Source organism: Leucoraja erinacea, chromosome 14, assembly GCF_028641065.1.
Source record: "Leucoraja erinacea ecotype New England chromosome 14, Leri_hhj_1, whole genome shotgun sequence".
Taxonomy (NCBI): Eukaryota; Metazoa; Chordata; class Chondrichthyes; order Rajiformes; family Rajidae; genus Leucoraja; species Leucoraja erinaceus.
Genome location: NC_073390.1, coordinates 13,835,134 through 13,857,942, shown reverse-complemented (window position 1 = coordinate 13,857,942; position 22,809 = coordinate 13,835,134). Strand labels below are relative to the sequence as shown.

At 45.3% G+C, this 22,809-nt stretch overlaps 1 protein-coding gene across 1 annotated transcript in view; it reads right to left on the bottom strand.

Moving 5' to 3' along the window:
- Positions 1 to 22,809, bottom strand: part of LOC129703295 (transmembrane protein 255B) — a 72,950-nt gene that overhangs the window by 14,821 nt on the left and 35,320 nt on the right. Inside the window, exons 4-5 of the mRNA XM_055645649.1 lie at positions 2,861 to 2,950; positions 1,460 to 1,540 (exon numbers count right to left, since the gene is read on the bottom strand). Of these exons, the coding sequence (XP_055501624.1) occupies positions 1,460 to 1,540; positions 2,861 to 2,950 (171 nt within the window). The remainder of the gene's footprint in view (positions 1 to 1,459; positions 1,541 to 2,860; positions 2,951 to 22,809) is intronic.

Here is a 22,809-nt window from a genome sequence, read left to right as displayed (position 1 = left end):
CTCTCTCCACAGGTACTCCCTTGAACTGTGTTATTTTCAGAAATTCCGGCTTTTCCTTCAGTTTCCCAGCATCTGTGGCAATCAACATGCATGCCAACACTGAAAATAGACATGCCAAATTAAAGACACGTGGGATATGTTGATACTGTTCCTTTAACGTTGTGCCCATTTCAATGGGGGGGAAATGAAAGATAAATCTAATTGCGGCATTAAAAACAAACTGTTATGAAGGGGGGGTGGGAGGGGGGGGGGGTGTGAAGACAGAAATCTTAAAATGCTGGAGCGGCATTTTATTGTTGCAGATTCTTATGCAGCTCATAAACCAGTTGAAGTGCTCTAGCTGGTTTTGATCACCCAACCCTGTACGATGGCCAAAGCACAACATGACAGGGCCTGAGAGAATGGCAAATAAGCCAATGGGAGCAATAAGATGGAACAAAACTGAAATAGAACACAGAAACCAAGATGAATCTATGGAAACTGGCAGACTTGAATAACGTGAGATCGTGGCGTTAAGATGGAAACGTATCAATTAAAGAATTTGGGGATCTTGTGTGCACACACAAATAAACTAATATATTGATGAGTCACATTTCACACATGGTTATGTACATATGGATGAGTTGTGACTCAGGGTTTCACACATCCTAGTTATGTGCAGATTATTAAAGTAGTTTCAAACCCTTTTATTTTTCTAAAACATCTGGTTTCATCAGTAAGAGATCTTTGAGCCTAGATCTTTTGTAACTTAACACCTTCCTCCAGATGTGACAGTAAATACTTGTCTATACCACGAGCAGGAGTTTGGCATGCTGCATTTCCCCACTGTTATAGGACATCTGATATCTATGGTCTGCTTCATCAATGTTTACTTCTTATTCCACACTTTCAGGAAGACCACACTCAAAACCAGGGCATTTACAAAATTCACGGGCATGGTGGGAGGAAGGAAATGCTGTTTATCCCTACAGAATTCTTTCCTTGCAGCCTTTCCTTAAATGAAGCATAACCTCAGGCACCCTCCATTGTTCTGGCAGCTCACCTGTGGCTATCATTGATACAACTATGCTACAAATGATGACACCTGAGCTGGAGGTGGGCAGCGAATATTGGCCTCGCCCACACCGTAAACGCAGGGGAACCGTGTGGGCCAACTGCAACCATGTGCGGAAGAAGGCCTGGTTTGCCGCTGTGAGAAGACAAGACTGGTGAACTTTTTGTAACTTTGTCAGTGGCAGAAACTGTGTACTACCTAGGTGAGTTCTGCTGGGTGATTTTACCAAATTATATGCAAAAACAAAGAATTTCACTGTACCTAGGTACAAGTGACAATACAATATCATTGAATTGAATTGAATGTTCAATATTTTCAATTTGACTCAATCTATTATCAAAATGTCTGTACCAAAAGGTATTCCACCATTTAAAGAATGAATGCGCCATGATTTATTTCACTTACAGAGGTCAGATAATTCTCATAAATAAAGTTGGTTCCACTGGTGTAATGTTGGCATCTTCCTGCATGCAGTGGTCTTAGATCCTAACAGTTCAACAAGATATAAAAATATATTTTCAATTAATCTTATTATTACACCAATTCCAGAGCAGTTCAAACTAACAGTTTTCTTAAGAGAATTTTATGCGAACATTTCCCTTTTAAAGTCTTCTAAGCTCATCTATTTGCCTTTCTCCCATCCACAGAATAATGAATTCAAACCATCTTCATAGCATAATACTACACTGATTTCAAATCTTTGCTTCTCCATGTCTCACCTCCATGGGAAAAATTGCCAGGTCTTTTGATAAAATGTAATGGGGTCTTTCGTATCTATATGAAACACAGGTGAGGTAGACAGGGCTGACACTGAATGGCCTCAAAGTTTCATCATGTTCCACAATGGGTATGTGTGTTAAATCATTGAACTTCTATCTAAAAGCTTTCATTGAACAGAATAGTGTACTTGCTGTGAAAACAATGAAGTCTATGATTTTCCTGCAGGATTCTCCACGTGTTCAACAGGGGTGGCACGGTGGCACAGTGGTAGAGTTGTTGGCTTACAGCGCCAGAGACCCGGGTTCGATTGTGACTACGGGTGCTGTCTGTACAGAGTTTGTACATTCTCCCCGTGACCACGTGGATTTTCCCTGGGTATTCCGGTTTTCTCCCACACTTCAAAGACGTGCATGTTTGTAGATTAATTGGCTTTGGTAAAGACTATAAATTGTCCCTAGTGTGTAGGATAGTACTAGTATATGGGGATCACTGGTCAGCGTGGACACGGTGGGCCGAAGGGCCTGTTTCTGCACTGTATCTCTAAACAAAACTAAAATGGAGGCATCCAGACATGTGCTGTGGCATATAACAGATCATAGCATTGCAGTATGCGGCTTGGGTAATTTCATTGCAGTAAGTGTGGCCACTGATGCTGAAGCTCCTCTTCATGACTGAGGAGGCTTTGTTGTGAGGGGGTTCTGCCCCAGGACATCAAGCACTGGGAGGCAATTTCAGGGAGGGTCCAGCCAACTGCTGTCTCCACCTTCTCAGCAACAGGCTTCGATCACCACATCCTCAACCCACAACTCAGACCATTACCTCTCCGTTTTCCTCTGCCATTTCAATAATGATGCATCAAGAAAATGAAAGACTTTTATCTAAGGCTTGTCAAGGTGCAAACCCCTTGGTTGTGAAGAATTGCTAGGCTAATGTTTCGGACAAGGACTCTGCTGAGCTGTGTGGTAGTGAGTATCAGGGAGAGGGATTGCTGGTCCATTGGAGTGTGGTGTGGCAAAGGGATGACTGAACTCTCCTGCTCCTTAAGCCTGTTCATTAATGTTCAAATGACAGAAAAATATGACTCACGATGTTTATGGCAGTGAAGACACCATCCACGATCACACAGAAAAATGCTGCAATAATACCAAAACTGAGGAAGATAATGGCTGCAATCAGCTGTGGGGAAAGGAGATAGAGGCATGTGAAGATTATTAACTGCAGGTTAGTTCTTCTCATTTGAAACTTGAGATTTTGTAGAATTACTTTATAAAAATAGGATTAAACAAAGAAAAATGAAGAATGCTCCAATTCGTGCTTTGTCACCCATTATAGCTTGCATTTTATACAGTATAATCCACAAAATATTTCAAAGTGTGTCACATATATGTAGGTATGTTACAACAATTACCTTCAGCGGCGCTGCAATTCTGCCACTGGCCGTGTACGCGATTGTGGCACGTTTGAGGGGGGGGGGTTAAAACGTGTTTTTTTTCCTACCTTGTCCTGGATTATATTTGGTTGGAGTGCAAGCTTTTGCTGAAGAATCGTTCCGACGGGCGTTCTATTTTTTTTTTTAATCGCCCGACTCGTTCAGTGCTGGGGTCATTTTAAAATCAGCTTCTAAAGCCGTCAACACCGACAACGGGGACGGATTTCATGTAGGTGACAGATAAAAGAAAGCGGTTTATTTTTACGTATAAAAGTGGTCCTTAAGATACCTTTAGTTCACATTTTAAGTTGTGAAACGGTGATTTAGTCCCCATACCAACCGGCAGTGTTTTTCATGCAGATATGGGGATCTAAATCACTGCAAAACGCATCGTTCCAAATGGTCGAGTTCCAGAAAAACCCACTCACAAGACGTGGCCAGGTGCATGGGTCCACCCTCACCTACAGGTTCCTTCCAAGTCATAAATATATCACTATTCCTTCAACATCACCAGGGTCACTAAAATCACAAAATGGCCATTAATTTACAGGTATTAAACATTAAATTCCTTCCATTTGGCCTATAAATCCATGACAATGAGATTTAAAAATTATGTTATATTGTGAATTCTTGTGTGAATGTTATTTGGACACTTAGGCTATTTAAAAATGTTAATCTATTCTTAAGAAATTGATAGATGTTTAGATCTAGTAATTGAATTTTGTAATTAGCTACAATTAGGTAACTAACTAATTATATGCTTTATTTTCAAGTCATCTAAGTAAGATTGTTTCATATTTGTTTCAGAATGCTTCAATCTGTAATAACTGAAAATTTATTTTAGTTCTCTTAATTTTTAAGGAAGTTATGGCCATTTGACTGTCCTCGATCACAGCCTACTCCTGCACCTATTTTCTATATCTATGTTTCTATAACTTTTTTTAATACTGAAGATATGAAAGTGAATTAGGTGACAAATTAAACTTCTTTTTATGCTTTGTCTGGTGTGATAAATTACAGACTTGATTTTTAAAATCTCAAAATGTTGTAACATTACTAATATATGTACTAAAACTTGTGTAGTTGAAGGTTTTACAGACAGGGAGGAATATAATTAAGAAGTGAACGGTGCACGGGAATGAGAATTTAAATGTTTACACACTAGTTCTTTCTAGGGAAGGGGAGAGGGAGATGGTGTGAGCCTGGGGGTTTAGGGATAATTGTGGATTGAAAATACTCCTGTGTAAGGTTTAGGCTGAGCAGGAAGATGTTGACGTTCAATGGTTCAGTGTTTTTTTATTATCATGTATGCACAGCACAGTGAAATTATTTTGCACAACCCACAAATGCGCAGTCACCATATGTTGGCACCGTTTACAAAGAGTTTAAAAAGTCCAAAGACTGGCCCACTTGCTGGAAGTATTTAAGTGTCCCTGGAATGCAACAGAGGTTGGAGCAAGAGATTGTCGAAGTGATTGGTGGAGTGGCCAGGTGCATGGGTCCACCCTCACCTACAGGTTCCTTCCAAGTCAGAAATATATCACCATTCCTTCAACATCACCAGGGTCTGCCATCCAACAACCCCGTGGGAGCACACCTTCATTACAAAGACTGCGGCACTTCAAGAAAGCAGCTCCACCAACACCATCCCAATGAGTGTGGGTAACAGACAGACTGTTTGCCAACAAAGTCCATGAACTGTAAGTGAATGTTTGATGATCACAAAATCATGTAAGATTATCAGCACCAAAAGGACCGAAGATGGAATAGAAACAGTTAACATTATCAAGATGAAGGTGAGCATGTATTCTCCCCACGGGGGAGTTGGTGGAATATGAATGTCACCATTGTCCTAACACTCCAAGCGGTATAATTACTATACCTTGCGATTACTGTACCTTTTAAAGCAGAGATAGATAGATTCTTGATCAGTACGGGTGTCAGGAGTAATGGGGAGAAGGCAGGAGAATGGGGTTAGGAAGGAGAGATAGATAGATAGAAACATAGAAACATAGAAATTAGGTGCAGGAGTAGGCCATTCGGCCCTTCGAGCCTGCACCGCCATTCAATATGATCATGGCTGATCATCCAACTCAGTATTCCGTACCTGCCTTCTCTCCATACCCTCTGATCCCCTTAGCCACAAGGGCCACATCTAACTCCCTCTTAAATATAGCCAATGAACTGGCCTCAACTACCCTCTGCGGCAGAGAGTTCCAGAGATTCACCACTCTCTGTGTGAAAAAAAGTTCTTCTCATCTCGGTTTTAAAGGATTTCCCCTTTATCCTTAAACTGTGACCCCTTGTCCTGGACTTCCCTAACATCGGGAACAATCTTCATGCATCTAGCCTGTCCAACCCCTTAAGAATTGTGTAAGTTTCTATAAGATCCCCTCTCAATCTTCTCAAAGATCAGCCCTGATTGAATGGTGGAGCAGACTTGATGGGCCAAATGGCCTAATTCTACTCCTATCATGAGATCTAAGATCGTGGTCCCAAGAAAATTATGATACAGCTGACCCTGAACTCTACATTGCAATAAGCCCACCTCTCTACAGCCTCATGGTGGTTAGTTAACCATTTAGATTTTTAACAACAGTCCAATCGTTTCAAGCTTCTCAATTCCAAATGCATTTAACTTCTACAAACTAAGTTCCCTGTTGCCACGGTGGGAATTGAAGACAGGTGTCCAAATCAATAGTTATGGTCTCCAGATGAGGGACCAATAATTTAACCCTTATTCCAACTTCAAGGTGCAGCGGTAGAGTTGCTGCCTTCCAACGCTAAAGACCCAGGTTTGATCCTGACTACGGGTACAGTCTGTTCAGAGTTTGTAAGTTCTCCCTGTGACTATCTGGGTTTTTTCAGGGTGCTCCAGTTTCCACCCACTCTCCAAAGACAGATTTGTAGGTTAGTTGACTGGTAAAATTGTAAATGGTCCCTAGTGTGTAGGATAGTGCTGGTGTATGGGTTGATTGCTGGTCGTGGTGGTGGGCTGAAGGGGCTGTTTCCATGATGTATCTCGAAAGTAAAGAACTGGGCGGAAGAGAAGATTGAGAGTGTGCAGGATGGAGCAAGCTGAGATCAGTACTTTGGCCCCTGGATGCTTTCTGCTTCTTGTCTGTCTGTCTAGCCTGCACCGATCATGGAAGATAGTTTGTAGCTTAAACTTGGAGCTACTCTGGGAAAGTATTCTCCTGGAGCTTGGAAGCACCATTCCCATCCCATGCCACAGTGGACGAAACCAGGGCAGTGTATTGCAGAAAAGGTTAGAAATCCCCTCCTCGAACTAACATGGGTGGATCAGCTGAATATGCTGTCCCATCTTTGTCCTTCCTTTTAACTGAAGCATGTTGTGATATGATCTCCTTTTGATTTACTCAGTGAGAAAAAAATGTCATCACCACTTCTTCAGACAGCGAATGTTACTTCAGAGGTTGAAGGCGTAACGAGAGGGCCCTTGATTCTCAGTGTCAAGGGGCCCGGTTATTCCTTACCCCAGCAACGACCCATTTAATGATCATTTTTAACATCTGTTTTGCATTCCTCTCATTTCTCCTTAATCCATTGAGACAGTGAATTTGAATTACTTCTGCATCACTTGGAGTGGAATGTCTACATGGATGTGTTTATCTTGGACCTAATCTCCTCCTCCTGATCCTTCCAGCCACCTCAAGCAGCTTAGGCGAGCTTCCCACGCTTTTGACATCCAAAGCTATTAATGTTCCCCGTTTAAAAGTTCAAATGAAAGGTAAATGGTGATTTACGATGGATGTCGGTCAGTAAGCAGGAAGATTAAGGAAAATACAGGAGGAAATTAACTAAGGGAAAGAAAGGTTGCAAAAACTAATTAGCAGGTGTAATTAAACTGAATGCTAAAATATTGCTTAATGTATGGATTATGGTTTTAATGCTCAGCTATTTTGGCAGCAGGGAAACCTAAAGGTGCAATAATACTGAAAATGCTAGAAACCCTCACAGGTCTGACAAAGGGTCTCTGTTCCCCTGTTTTATTTCTTCTGCAGTTGTATAGGGCTCCAGCTGGTGAGACCACATCTGGAGTATTGTGTAAGTTTTTGTGACATCCTTGTGATTGAGGCAATGCAGCGTAGGTTCATGAGATTGATCCCTGGGATGGCGGGACTGTCATATGAGGAAAGATTGAAAAGACTTGGCTTGTATTCACTGGAATTTAGAAGGATGAGGGGGGTTCTTATAGAAACATATAACATTATAAAAGGACTGGACAAGCTAGATGCAGGAAAAATGTTCCCAATGTGGGGTGAGTCCAGAACCAGGGGCCACAGTCTTAGAATAAAGGGGGGGGGGGGGTCATTTCAAGTTCAAGTTCAAGTGTTCAAGTGAGTTTATTGTCATGTGTCCCTGTATAGGACAATGAAATTCTTGCTTTGCTTAAGCACACAGAAAATAGTAGGCATTTACTACAAAACAGATAAATGTGTCCATATCCCATTTAAGACTGAGGTGAGAAATTTCACCCAGAGAATTTGTGAATTTATGGAATTCCCTGCCACAGAGGGCAGTGGAGGCCAAGTCACTGGATGGATTTAAGAGAGAATTCGATAGAGCTCTAGGGGCTAGTGGAGTCAAGGGATATGGGGAGAAGGCAGGCACGGGTTATTGATAGGGGACGATCAGCCATAATCACAATGAATGGCGGTGCTGGCTCGAAGGGCCGAATGGCCTCCTCCTGTACCTATTTTCTATGTTTCTATGTGTCCAGCATTTGCAGTATTTTGTTTTACATTTACACCAATTGGTTTGCAACATGCAATGTACATGATGCATTAATGTAGCGCGTGGGTTTTCTAACTAATCAGCAGATGTGATGACAAACCACATGATCTGCTCCTAACTCCACTGTGTAAAGGGTTGTTAGGCACATGCACACTGAGGCGGGGAGAAGAGAGAGAAAAGTGCAACCCGGAAAGGTGATGTTAAAAGGCTGACCTCACTTCAGCGTGCTGAGTGGTTTCCGTGACAACATTCCAACCCATCAGATCCTAAATTCACATTAACAGCCTGGTCAGGTTAAAATCCCGCCCACAATGTGTTACCTCGGAGCTGTGAAAGATCCAGACTTTTAAGGTCAGGAAATACTCAGCAGATTTGCTGGGGCTGCATGGTGGTGCAGCGAGAGTTGGTGCCTTACAGCGCCAGAGACCCGGGTTCGATCCTGACTACAGGTGTTGTCTGTACAGAGTTTGTAGGTTCTCCCTGTGATCACTTGGGTTTTCCCTGAATGCTCCTATATCCTCCTCCTCCTAAGACGTGCAGGTTTGTAGGTTAATTGGCTTCGTTAAAAATTTAAAATTGTCCCTAGTGTGTAGGTTAGTGCTAGTGTATGTGATCGCTGGTCGGCATGGACTCGGTGGGCCGAAGGGCCTGTTTCCATGCTGTATCTCTAAACTAAACCAAACTAAATGTCAGGTGGCATTCATGGACAGGGAAATGGAGATAATGTTTCAGATCATGTAAGGGCACAAACATAAAGTATTAAATGGGTAATTTGCATTTGTCCACACATAGGGTGAAGACATGGTATTGCATTAAAATAAGTTATGGACAAAATTACAAAAGAAATGTAAAAAAACCCATCAGTAAATGTTATTAACTCCCCTGTTGGTTGAAGGAAATTAAGTTGGAATTTACTGAGACATTGGACACATGGAACACTGGAACGTTTCATAATGTCATAAGGTCATGTAATAGGAGCAGAATTAGGCCATTTGGCCCATTAAGTCTACGCCATTCAATCATGGCTGAGCTATCTCTCCCTCCTAATCCCATTCTGCTCCCTTTGCCCCAAAACCCCTGACAACCTATACTAAAAAGCGAAAGGGATAAGCTAAGAAAAATTGCAGGCCTTTGGCAATAGGAAGTTGTTGGAAATAATTTCAATACAGAAAAATTGTGTGACTGACTTGTCAGAACTTTATGTTGGGTCCATTTCTGTTTCCCATGTGAAGTAATGATTTGGGGGAGAATGTACTGTCATTGTCAGCAAACTTGTCGATTACATCAAAATTGATATAGTGGACTGTGAAAAGGGTTATCTAAGGTTACAATAGGATCTAAATGAACTGGGAAAGTGGGCCAAAGAATATCAGATGAAATTTCACCGTAACAAGTTCAAAGTGACGAGAGAGATAGATGGTGCGACAAAAAATGTTTTTGCCATGTTTGTCTTCTTCATTCAGGGAAAATTGTATAACAATCGGGACTTCATCTTACAGATGAACAAGTCATTGGTGAGACCACATATTACACGTAGTTCCAGTCAACTTGCTCTTGGAAGAATATCTTTAAGCTGGAAAGGATGCAGAAAAGAATGACAAAGATGTTACTTAGACTGAAGAGGGGTTGGATAGGCTGGGGTATTTTTCCCTGGAGTATAAGGGGCTAAGGGCCGACCTTGTAGAGGTATATAAAAATAACGTCATAGATAAAGTGAATGTTGGAGGGAATATATTCACACGATACAATGGTCACGTGGATTTTACACCTTTGAAGCAATTCACCATTAATCAACGTTTAACCTGTTTCCTGTTACATTTGGAAGTTACACCTGATAAATCTATTAATTGCCTCTCCTAACACCCTTATTGTCTCCGACTACATTCTATCTTTGCCCCGCCCCCTCCCTTGACATCAGTCTGAAGAAGGGTCTCGACCCGAAACGTCACACATTCCTTCTCTCCAGAGATGCTGCCTCATCTGCTGAGGTACTCCAGCATTTTGTGTCTACCTATGATTTAAACTGGTATCTGCAGTTCATTCTTACACAGCTAAATAAAGCATGTCTCTCTTAGACTCTAATAGAGTCTGAAGAAGGGTCCCGACCCAAAACGTCACCTGTCCATGTTCTCCAGAGATGTTGCCTGAACCGCTGAGTTACTCCAGCACTTTTAGTGTCCTTTTAATGGAGAAAAACTGTTTATTGCGAGTAGGTTTGTAAATTAATTGGCTACTGTAAAATTGCCCCTAATGTGTAAGGAGAGGATGAGAAAGTGGGATAACATAGAACTAGTGTGAACAGGTGATCAATGTTCAACGTGGACTCAGTGTTTCTGTGCTGTATCTCTAAACTAAACTAATTTAGCAGATCTGTACAGAGAACTGTTCCTATTCAGGGAACAGCTGATCTCAAGATATTGTATTTGCATAGTTGTAAAGCAAGGTCACCCTTTTCCAGCTGATACTAAATACATCTCCCCATCCTCTGCCCCATTTGGAAATAAAAGAAAGAATGTTATTTACAAAATTACAGATTTAACTTTCATTCTCTCTTGGACCTACTGCTGGTGTGACAGCAAGATTTAACCTTGTTCCATGTTGAATTACATTTACCTCAAAAGATTAAATGTTCACTTTTACTTGCTTGTGTGCTGGTGCGATATCATTTACATCCTCCTCAAGGCAAATGTCAGATGGCTAGGCTGGCCACACATCGGGCTTGCACTTTGCTGACAAAATGTATAATGTCCATGCACTTCAGGGGCATCCGCGTTGCTCTGACCTGGCCGCATGGGGAATGAATATTCCAGACCTTGAGACCATCATCCATTCAAGTCTCAGTAACGTTGGTTATTTATTAAGTTTAATACCACGACAAGCATCTGAATGTCTTGAAAAGTGAACATGTTAACTGGCCTAGTGTTGTGTCTATCACCCTAGAACATGTTCAGCACCATCTTGCTGTCACCTAATACGATCCTGTAAAACCTTCAACTGTATGTGTGTGTTCCATGACTGAACAACATACAGTAAGTCTATCTCTAAGCTTTGGCCATTCAACTCCATTGTGATATAGGTGCCAATTAAAATGCAGTTCTCGTTTATTTTAATGGTACATCGAGTTTCATGTTCCTTCGCTTAAATATTACCAGTGATCTGTCGTGGAGCAACTAGATGGTATGGTGGTGTAGCAAGTTGAGTTGCTACCTTACCGCATCTTTTCATTCAAGAGCTCTGCTGTACATAAAACATAGAACTGTACAGTGCAGGAACACAATGCCTGTGCCGAATATATGCCAGGACAAAAATGCTGGACAAAAGAAGGGTTTCCACCCGAAACATTGCTTATTTCCTTCACTCCATAGATGCTGCCTCACCCGCTGAGTTTCTCCAGCATTTTTGTCTACCTTTGATTTTCCAGCATCTGCAGTTCCTTCTTAAACATATGCCAGGACAAACTATTTCCTGCCAGCACATAATCACTATACATCCCGTTCCCTGTATATCCATCTGCTATCCAAAAGCCTCTTCAATGACACTCTCGTATAATATCTGCATGTAAGTGCTTGGCTTGAATGCACACATTGGCAAGGCCCCAAGTGAATATCTCCTCTGATCTGGGAACACGATCAATTCTTTAATTGAACAATCAAGTCACTGATTGTTTTCTTGAGTTTTTGTTGGTTCCAAATTTGTGATTTTCAAAAATGTTTGGGTTTAGGTTTATTAGGTTTATTATTGTCAAGTGCTCCGAGGTACAGTGAAAACTTTGTTTTGCTATCCCAACACATCAGACTACATTACATAAATACAATTGTCAAACTCCAATATAATAGATCGAGTAAAGGGAATGATACAGAATGGAGGATATAGTTCTCAGCACTGTAGCACATTGGTTACAGAGACAAAGTCTAATGTTCCCAATGGGGTAGAGGTGAATCAGACAGTGCACTAGGTAATGGAAGGACCATTCAGAAGCCTGATAACTGGGGGGAAGAACCTGTTCCTGTGTCTGGTGGAGCGTGCTTTCAAGCTTCGTTACCTTCTGCTGGAGGGGAGCAGGTAGACGTAGCAATGATTGGGGTGGGACAGGTCTTTGATGATGCCGACAGCTTTTCTGAGGCAACGTGAAGTGTAGATGGAGTCAATGGTGGGAGGTTTGGTTTGCGAGATGGACTAGACTACATCTACAACTCTGTGTATTTTCTTGCAGTCTTCGGCAGAGCTGTCCCCAAACCAAGCTGTGATGCAATGCTTTCTACGATGCACCTGTACAAGTTTGTACGGGTCACTAGAGTCATGCAGAAGTTTCTCAGTCGCCTCAGGAAGTGCCTTCACTTGGTGTGTCTTCTTGCCTGTTGTATCAATGTTGTTGGTCCATGGCAGATCGTTGGTGATATTAACACCAAGGAACTTGAAGCTCTCAACCATCTCCACTATGGCACCATTGATGCTGATTGGGGTAGATACTACACCATGCTTCCTGAATATGATATCTCCTTCGTCTTGCTGACATTGAGCTCAAGGTTACTGGACACCTTAATGAAAAATGGCTCTGTAATGTTGCATCAATAATACACTATTATTGTTATATATACTAATATACTACCTATACTACACGATTACACTAACAAATGACAATAATAAACTAAACTAAACTAAATTAAACTAAGCTAAACAACTTTATTGATCTGAACATGAACTGGACTGTGATATTTTAACAGATGTAGCCAGCCTGCTTCCATTAAAGATGCTTTTGTTTATTGTTCCGGCTTCATTAGCTTCATTATCATGATCATTACGCCCTATTACCTCTAATAATTTGTTTTCAAGGAACAATGATTCCAAGTGTTCCAAGTAGGTACCAAACATTTCCCATATCTTCGTTAAGTTTCGTGACTTGGGCTGACACAAGGGTACAGCCATTACTGCTACTGTCTCTTGGCTGCAGCTGCCTGGGTTCAGTCCAGACCTCTGGAGCCAGTGGCATGGTTTAGTTTAGTTTAGTTTAGAGATACAGCATGGAAACAAGCCCTTCAGACTATCGAGCCCTCGCCGACCATCGATAACCTGTTCACACTAGTTCAACGTTTCTCTTCACTTTCTCTTCCATTCCCTACACACTGGGGGCAATTTACAGAGGCCAACTAACTAAACCCCCATGTCTTTCCGACGTGGGAGAAAACCGAAGCATGCGGAGGAAAACATGCAAACTCCACACAGGCAGCACCCCCGGTCAGGATTGAACCTGGATCTCTGGTGCTGTGAGGCAGCAGCTCTACCATCTTCGCCGCTGTGCTGTGCATGGTGCTCACTGTAATCTTGGATTCCACACAAAATCCCAAATAACTACAGGTTGGTGGATTCATGGCCCTTGCTGGTGGGAGGCAGGAGAATCGGAGGGGGGGGGGGGGGGGGGGGGGGGGGGGGGGGGGGGGGGCTTCTTGGGCACAAGGAAGTAAACAGGTCATAATGCCATTGTGGATAGGTCACTTGGCCCAGCACTGCCCATCATGCCCGTACTGGCTCAGAAACAGGCCGATCATTTAGTGCAGATTTTTCCTCGCATATTTATCCAATTTTCTCTTGAAGATCACAGTGGAACCTGTCTTCATTACATTTGCACTCCCGATTCCAAACACAATAAAACATTATTTCCTTGCTCCACTGTTAATTCCCTTCCCCGTTGTTTTACGTTTTATTTTATACCTGTGAACTCTCACTCTTTAGTTTATTGTAGGTGGGGAGATTGGCAGGATTGTTCTGAGAGTTGTGGAAGACTTGATAGGCCGAATGTTCTTCTTCTAATGACCTTTTCTATGTCTTGAGAAAATTGACAAGACCAAAAATTGAAGATAAATGTGTACAGCTGGATCTTGTTTGCCAAAGCTCTGCTAAGTTCTCAAAATCACCCGATCCAGCATGTTTCGCTTTGAACTTTTCATAGTTTTGCTTTCTCCTGGCAAGTTTAGCATCTGGATTGTTGTGAAGCTCTTGTGGATGGAGAATGAAGCAGACTCACAAACTCAAGGGAAAACTGATTGTTTACGCAACGGGACTTTCCTGGCTGGTTCAGCTTGTCACTAGGCCCCAGAGAGCAGGCCAGTCCATCACATCACACTCTACTTAATCCAGCAGCTACATCACCCTTCCATTGGAAGCACTAAGTAGAGGATTTAGGCAAAAAAGTGATTTCAGTTCAGGAATAGCAGCAGAGATCCAAAGAAGGGCACAACTTGAGAAAACTACTATTGCATTTAACAGAGTAAATCTTCATAGTGAACATCCAACTCCCTTCCACTTACCTCACCCTTAACACCGGGGTCTTTAGTTTAGAGATCCAGCATGGGAACAGGCCCTTCGGCCCGCCAACCACTAATCACCCGTTCTATACTATCCCACTCTCTCATCCACTTCCCGCACACTAAGGGCAATTTTACAGAGGCCAATTAAACTACAAACCTGCACGTCTTTGGGATGTGGGAGGAAACCGGAGCACCCGGTTAAAACCTATGCAGTCACAGAGAGAAGGTGAAAACTTCACACATACAGCACCTGAGGTCAGGATTGAACCCGCGTCTCTGGTGCTGTGAGGCAGCAGCTCTACCAGCTGCACGTCTGTACCACCTAGGTACAGCACAAAAGTCACAAAAACCTTTGGTTGTCCTGAAGGATCTATCAGGGGGATGAATGGGAGTCCGGGGTCAGACTTACCACCTGAAACTCCAGAAATGAAGGCTAGGCGACAACATCTCCCCAGGTGTCACTTGATGGCTGCCTGCCCCTCGATGAAGAAGACTTTCAAATAAAGGGCAAAGGAGAGAAGAAGTGAGAGAAGAGAAAGACCTTTAACACAAGTTTTGGTGAACCCAAACTGTGGCTTCAGAGAGTAACCAAGAAGTGGTAAAAGTAAATCTGGATTCCGTAGGGACACTTTGCAGTGGATTTGCACGGAGATCCAGTCTTCCTCTGACAGAACGTTAGGCTGAAATCTGTACGCCATTTCTTTAAAAAGTTCCAATAAACTTCTGCTGAAATGTAAATAGGGGACTACTGTGAATTCCCAGTCTATATATATTATACTGAGTGTAGAAACTGCGAGGTCATTCAATGAGGCCTCCTTTAGAGAATTGTGTTTAGTTTTGGTCACCATGTTCTAGGAAAGACTAGACTATGTGCAGACCCGTTGGGTCATTCATTCATCCCCAGCACTCCCTCCACTCCTCTTCACCCTCCCTCTTCTTTCCCCTCACCTCCTCCCCTCCCCCACTCCCTCCTTCACCTCTCCCTCCCACTCATTTCCCCTACCCTCAGTCACCCCCTCACTTCCTCCATGACTCCTACCCCCATCCCTCTATCCCCACTCCTCACCTTCCCCTATCCCCCCCACTATCCCTCCTGACCTCCCCCACTGCCCTCCTCTCCATTTATTCCCCCTCCTCCCCACCATCCATCCTCATCCAACTTTCCCTTCTCTCCCTCCCTACCCCCTCCTCTCCCTCAATCCTCCCACTCTCCCTCCTCACCTCCCCAGGATCTTTCCCCTCTACTCCTCCCCTCCCCCAATCCCTCCCTCACCTCTCCTTTCCCCTTCCCCCAGTCACTCCCTCCCTAAAAACCAGCATCTGCAGTTCCTTCCTAAACAGGTCATTCATTGTTAGCTGTGGTTTAGACCCCATTGACTTGATGATTGGACCACTTTGCATCGTGTGTGTGTGAGTTACACAAACTGCTCAGCCACCCTGCAACCCGACTCTCCGTCACTCCCTCCCACTGCCCACTCCGGCTCAGCCGCCGCTCCATCCCCATCCTGCCCGACCCCCCCTCCCCCCCGATGCTGCCGCTCGCCCCTTCACCGCCCCGCCCACCTGCCAGTCTGCTCGCTGTCGCCACTCGGCCGGGCCAGGCCACGAGAGGGGATGGAGTTGGTGCTCTTCACGGTGGGCACCACGAGATTTTGAATTGAAGATCTGATCTCCTCCTAGAGGGCCGTGGATGTGAGTTACCGCAGCCGCCACGGCGGAGGAGACAGACGGTCGCAGCCATTCACCCGGGAGGACGGATAGACGGGACAGCCATTGCCGCAGAGGGTAGGCGGGGAGAGCGCGAGTGAGGGAGAGGGAGACGGGAACAGGGCCTCCACATCTGCGGCTGCCGTCGGTGGTGGGGGAGACGGTAGACAAGTTACTGTGAGGAGGGGAGAGAGGAGTTTGTGAGTGAGGCGGGAGAGGCCACGGTGCAGGAAGGGGCATCGCCGTCCCGGCCGTGGCGCTGACTGACAGGAGAGGAGGCCAATCTGCGCATGTGCGGTTTTTAAGATTTTGAAACCTTAATAATTTTTAAAATATCCCATCTATCGGAACTTGTTGCACTTGCAGCACAGGAGAATGGTGAGTAAGGTGGCGAAAAATCATAGCGCTACCGTGCGCACGTGCTGTGGCAGGCCAAACAGCTGGGTAGAGCCACCATCAGTCGCGTGGCCGTTATGCCTCGGCAGGTCATACGGGCGGTACCAGCCTCCAAGGAAGGAACGGCAGTGACGTCAGCCACAAACGGCGCCAGCAAGGACATGTGGTGCTACTACCACCAAAGGTGGGGCTCCGAGGCTCGCCGATGCCGACCACCCTACACACATCCAGGAAATGCCTCGGCCGGCCGTCGGTAATGGCAACTTCGGCCGGCCAAAAATATAGCCTCCTCTACACCTAGGACGGTCATTCGGGGCGGCATTTTCTCATTGTCACGGGAGCGGAGGTCAGTGTTTTGCCCCCCTCGGGCACCGACACTCATTCCAGAAAGAAGGGGCCTCCCCTGACCGCTGCCAACAGCAGCAACGTCAGAACATACGGGGTCCGCATGATCCCGCTCAACCTCAACACCTGTCACTTCAATTGGACCTTTACCGCTACCGACACGGCCTCGCCACCACGTACGTCCCACCTGACCTCCAGGACTGCCAGTACGTCTTCCTTCGCCTACATTCCCACCGTACATTACTGCAAAAGCCTTACGAGGGACTCTTCAGAATGCTGCAAAAGGACGTCACGGCTTTCATCATCGACACGGGTGGCAGACATAAGACTGTCTCCGTGGACCGTCTTAAGCCGGCGCATTTGGGCATTGACCAACTAGTGCAGGCGGCACAACCCCGCCGCAGAGGGCATCCACCATCACGACCAAACTCGCCCTCAACTCAACCAGCTGCAACCCCGAACCCAGGAGACACATGCAAAAGATCAGGCCGCCTCGCTCGACAGCCTATAGGGGCTGTCCCACTTGTGTGATCTAATCCGCGAGCTCCGGCAAGTTTGGCCTCGACTCATACTCGCAACATGGTCGACACGAGGTCGTAGGAGGTCTTTGTAACTGTCCTTCATGCTCGAGAGTAGTCACTGTGTACTCGAGGCCTCAGTTAGGTCATGGCGTATTTTTCAACATGTGGAAAAATGCCCGCGAGTAATGCCCGCCTGCGAGTTGCCATGGAAAAAATCGATACTTTTTTTACTCGTAGGTTTAGTCGTAGTAGGTCGGCATGTTAGTCGTAGGTAATCGAGGATAGTCGAAGGTAGCCGTAGATAGTCTTCATCATAGTCGAAGGGAGGTCGAAGGAGATTGAAGGAGGTTGTCTTCACTCTCTACTATTCGGTGTCCAATTTTCCCAAAGTTAGTCGTAGCTAGTCATAGCTAGTCGAAGCTGGTCTTCAACATAGTCGAAGGAGGTCTTCCACATAGTCGAAGGTCTTCAACATGACATTTTTTCAAACTCTCCTAACCTCTTCTAAACTCGCCAATTAGGTCACCCAAGTGGGACAGCCCCTTAACTGCCTCCAATACTCTGGTTCTGGGGGGGGAGAAGGGGGGGGGGAGGGGGGGGGGGGGGGGGGGGGAAGAAGAAAGGGAGGAACCAGAGGGCTGATGTGGAGCTGAGAAGGGGAGGAGACAGCAATTGCTACCGGAAATTTGAGACTGCCCAAGCCGGATATGAGGTGCTGCTCCTACAATTTCCGGTGGTGCTCACTCTGGCTATGGAGGAGGCCCAGGACAGAAAGGTCGGATTCGGAATGGGAGGGGGGGTTGAAGTGTTGAGCCACAGGGAGATCAGGTTGGTTAATGAGTAACTGACTAAAATAACCTGGTTTAAGGGTGACACTTCCATGGCTGTCCTATTCCTGTAGCTCTTGCTCTTTCTGTTCTCCCTTTCTCTACCCGTTATTCCAGTTCAAACTTTTTCCTTCAGTGAACTTGCAGCTGGTGGCCATGTGGTTCGGGTTCTGCAGTCTATCCGTCACCAGCTGAGGCTGGACTGAATGTATTTCTATGTGCCACGATTCTGAAGCTCTCATATAAGTGACTGTTCTTCCTGCTTTTGCCTTTCTCAGTGGTGTCTGTTGTTTTTACATCATTTTCCTGGGACATCGTTTTCCTCCATCACATGAAAATGTGATAGAAAATGTGATAGCCATGTGCAAGTGAATTCCACAAACCTTGCAATAACATCTCCGGCAAAATAGTAAGATTAAACGAGAACTTACCAGTTTGAAATTTGATCTGTATTTTATGAGGAGTTACGATGAGGGATTACGTGAAGAGCCCGCTCAGCACGCATGCGCGGCATACTTCAAAACAGCAGTGTGGAATCACAGATAGACACAGTTATTGAAGTAAACATAGTAAAGAAAAGGAGACATCAGTTTATCAGTTTGACCCATATTATTGAGGGTGGGAGCGGAGGGCATGTAATCCCTCATCGTAACTCCTCATAAAATACAGATCAAACTTCAAACTGGTAAGTTCTCGTTTAATCTTACTATTTTACTTCGGAGTCACGTGAGTGACTACGTGAAGACTTCAAAGCTCCGTGATTTCAAACCGTGTAACAGGTATTGCTTCACGCACTGCCGAAGTCCTTGAGGGAGGAAGTGTGTTATCGTAATCAACCAATGAATCTGTTTGTAGAAAAGAAAGGTTCGCCAGGAATTCCAGTACGTTGGTAACTGTAGCGGTTGAGTAGGTGGTCCCTGTATCCAAGCAGCACTTCTCCCATTTTTTAATGCTGGACAAGTATTGTTTTTTAGTGGATGTTCGGAGGGATGCTGACATGGTGTCGACGGTTTGTTCTGATAATCCCAGTCCCAGAAGTGGTTTGTGCAGAATCTGCAACCCAGGAGTTTGATTTTTTCATGGCACGGGTGGCTTGTGCCCGACACTGGGTGTTAATAACTCTGGGTCACGGGGGAATACCATCGGAGTTTCAACAATCATGCCATGGAGTATTGGGAACCGTGGCTGCGTAGGCCAGTCGGGTACTATCAAAATACCTGAAGCAGAGTCCATTTGTCTTGTGCGTAGTCCCAAACTGATGAGGCAGAAGGGAGGAAATGCATAGAAGAAGAATTTCCCCAATCCAGCGCGAACGCATCTACCGCTGCTGCCTCAGGGTCTGGTTCCCAAGCGACATACATAGGTACCTGGTGATTTAGCCTTGATGTAAATAAATCGATATCTGGCTTGATAACTTTTGCAAATTTTTTGGGGTTTAACATCCATTCGATGTTGTCATTAAATTTACGTGACCTGGTGTCTGCCACGCCCCAAGCAATCGTTCCAGGTGCGACAGAGGTTTACCTGCATCTCTTCCAACCTCATCTATTGCGTCCGCTGCTCTAGATGTCAGCAGATCTATATCGGTGAGACCAAGCGGAGGTTGGGCGATCGTTTCGCCGAACACCTCCGCTCGGTCCGCAATAACCAAGCTGACCTCCCGGTGGCACAGCACTTCAACTCCCCCTCCCACTCCGTCTCCGACCTCTCTGTCCTGGGTCTCCTCCATGGCCACAGCGAGCAGCACCGGAAATTGGAGGAACAGCACCTCATATTCCGTTTGGGGAGTCTGCATCCCGGGGGCATGAACATCGAATTCTCCCAATTTTGTTAGTCCTTGCTGTCTCCTCCCCTTCCTCAGCCCCCCTGCTGTCTCCTCCCATCCCCCAGCCTTCGGGCTCCTCCTCCTTTTCCCTTTCTTGTCCCCGCCCACCCCCCCCCCCCCGATCAGTCTGAAGAAGGGTTTCGGCCCGAAACATTGCCTATTTCCTTCGCTCCATAGATGCTGCTGCACCCGCTGAGTTTCTCCAGCTTTTTTGTGTAACCTTCGATTCTCCAGCATCTGCAGTTCCCTCTTAAAAACTGTATTTAGCTTACCTGGCAGGTAAGTTGCTGATAGCCAAATATGTCTTTCGACACACCATTGCCAAATTGTGTTGACCAACTTGTCGCATGATACCGATTTTATGCCGCCCATATGGTTAATGTAGGCCACCACCGTCGTATTATCTATTTGTAACCGTACATGCAAGTGATGCATATTTGTGCATATGCTTTTAAACCATAAAAGTCACCCAACATCTCTAGATAATTAATGCCCAGTGTAAGTGGTAATGATGACTCTGGGTTAGTTCATCTACTACTTGTGCTGGATATAGAGTTAGTTGCTCCCCAGCCTTGAGCACTGGCATCTGTTTGGATAACTGACGTAGGGTTAGTGATGATAATAGGGCTGAAACTATGCCAAACGTTTTTTCCCCACCACTGTAGTTGTGATATTGCTTCAGTGGGTAACTTTATGACACGATCATAATGACCTGTATGTCGTTTTGGTGCCTGTACCTTTGCTCTTTGTAAGTTTTGACAGTGCAAAGGTCCGAATCATTAAATTGTTGCATGATTGTGCCAATTCAACTGTTTTGTCTCTTGGCAATGTTACAGTCACGTAGACTGAATTAATTGTGAAGCCCAAGTAGTCCATGATTGTGGATGGCTTCAACTTAGATTTATCTGGATGTAAGACAATCCCAGGGTTTCGAATAACTGTTTGGTAGCTGATACAGCTAACGTAGTTAATTGCATGGTCTTGCCTATTATTTAAGATATCATCAAGATATGCCATGACAATATGTTTTTGTCTTCTGAATATTGCCAGAGCTGGTTTTAGTACCCTGGTGAATAATCTTGGGCTGATGTGGACCCATTGGGTAACGCTTTAAACTGCCATAGCTGCCCCATCCAGGTAAATTTCAGGTATCTGCGATGATCCTTGTGAATGGTACTAAATCGTAAACATCTTTAAGATCAATGCTTGCCATGAAGTATTCTTTGGAAATTAGTTGTTTGGCAGTAACAACCGTTTCCATTTTGAAATGTATATTCTTAACAAACATATTTAGTGAAGTCAATGATGATGCGACATCCACCATCTTTTTTGGGTTTAGTGACGAATATTTGATACGAATTCCAAGGGTTCATGTTTTCCCATGATACCTTTTGTAATTAGTCTCACCAGTTCAGCTTGTCCCTCTCGTTTCTTTAACGGAGAGGGAAAATACCCTCTGGGGTGAATGTTGAACTGGTGGCAATTTTTCTAGTATGAATTGTATTTTGTATCCACTAATGCCATTGAGTATATACTGATCACTCGTGATAGACCCCCGTGCTTCTTAAAACAGGTGTAATCTTCCCCCTGTTAGTATTAAGCCCCTATTTTCTATATGCTGGTAGGAACCAGACCCACCTACCTCCATGGTTATGGGTATTTCTTCTGTTTTCTCCCGGTCCAACGAGTCTTGCACGTCGTCTGACATGGCGATGATGTTGGGGGGTGGCGCATTTTCCATGGGGTCCGCTGTGGGCCATGGTCTAAAGAAGACTTCCGGGGGTAGAATGTGGACCCGGAGCTTTACACCAGTCCCATATGGTAGACGTCGACTGATGGACGCGATGGGGTGCTGCTGCTTAGGAATTATTGTTTTTGGTTTTTGGTTTGCTCGTTCCGGGGCCTGCCCTCATGAGACCGAAAGTTTTTTAAAAGCCCCTTCCATCCTTCATATGCTTTGTGAGGTTTTTGCCAAAGAGCAGTGGGTCTGGCTCAGTGGCTGGGGTTTTGCACAACCCCGCAAACTTAGGATTTTATGGCAGGTTTTATGATTTGTTTACGAAGGTTGTGGTCATCTCCGTATTTGGCCTCGGAACGAGCAACCGATGTGATGGCTGACGTCAGGAGCCTGAGGATCCGCTGCAGTTTTCTAAGGCCTTATTGACCACCTCTCCTGTAGGGGCCTGTTGGAGAGGTGGTTAATGCTGGCCGCTGGTTTGGCCTTTAACGGCCTCCTGCACGTGGGGTTGCCACGTAGCGGTCCACCACACCTAGCAGCTCTTCCTGTTCCTGCACCCCTTGCATACTCCCGAGATCTTCAGCCATCGTCCCCTCTTCTTGACCTGCCCAGTCCTGGTCACCAAAGCTACCCTCGGGTAAGGATGAAGCAATGGGCAGTGCACAAGGCACTGTGGAGGGAGTGCCCGAACTCCCCCTGCGAGAGCGCCCCTCACGAAGCGCGTTTCGCTGGAGCTCCTGCTCCAGGAGCCGCTCCATGAGGCTCAGGCGGCTGTCTCTCCCCCGGGCGGGTGCTTGGTGCTAGCGGGCTGGGCTTGGCATGGTGTCCAGGAATAGCGGAGCGCCCGGGTAAGCTGTCCTACAGCCTTGTTGCTGCCCCCCCTCCCCCCCCAGATGGAACGCTCCTCCGTGGAGTCGAGCGGGGGACAGGTTTGTCCAAGAGCCATTCTTCTCTGCCTGAAAGCAGAAGGCTCCCTGTGAAAGAAAACCCGACCTCAGCTTACCTGACGGTCCGTTCTTTCACCTGTAGCGGGAGCGCCTGACTCCCGATGTGGCCGCTGTTGCACTGCTGAACGTAATGCCGCGCATGCGTGCTGAGCGGGCTCTTCACGTAGTCACTCACGTGACTCCGAAGTAAAATTGTGGTATAATGTCCACTACAATCACCTCCAAAACTCAATGAGA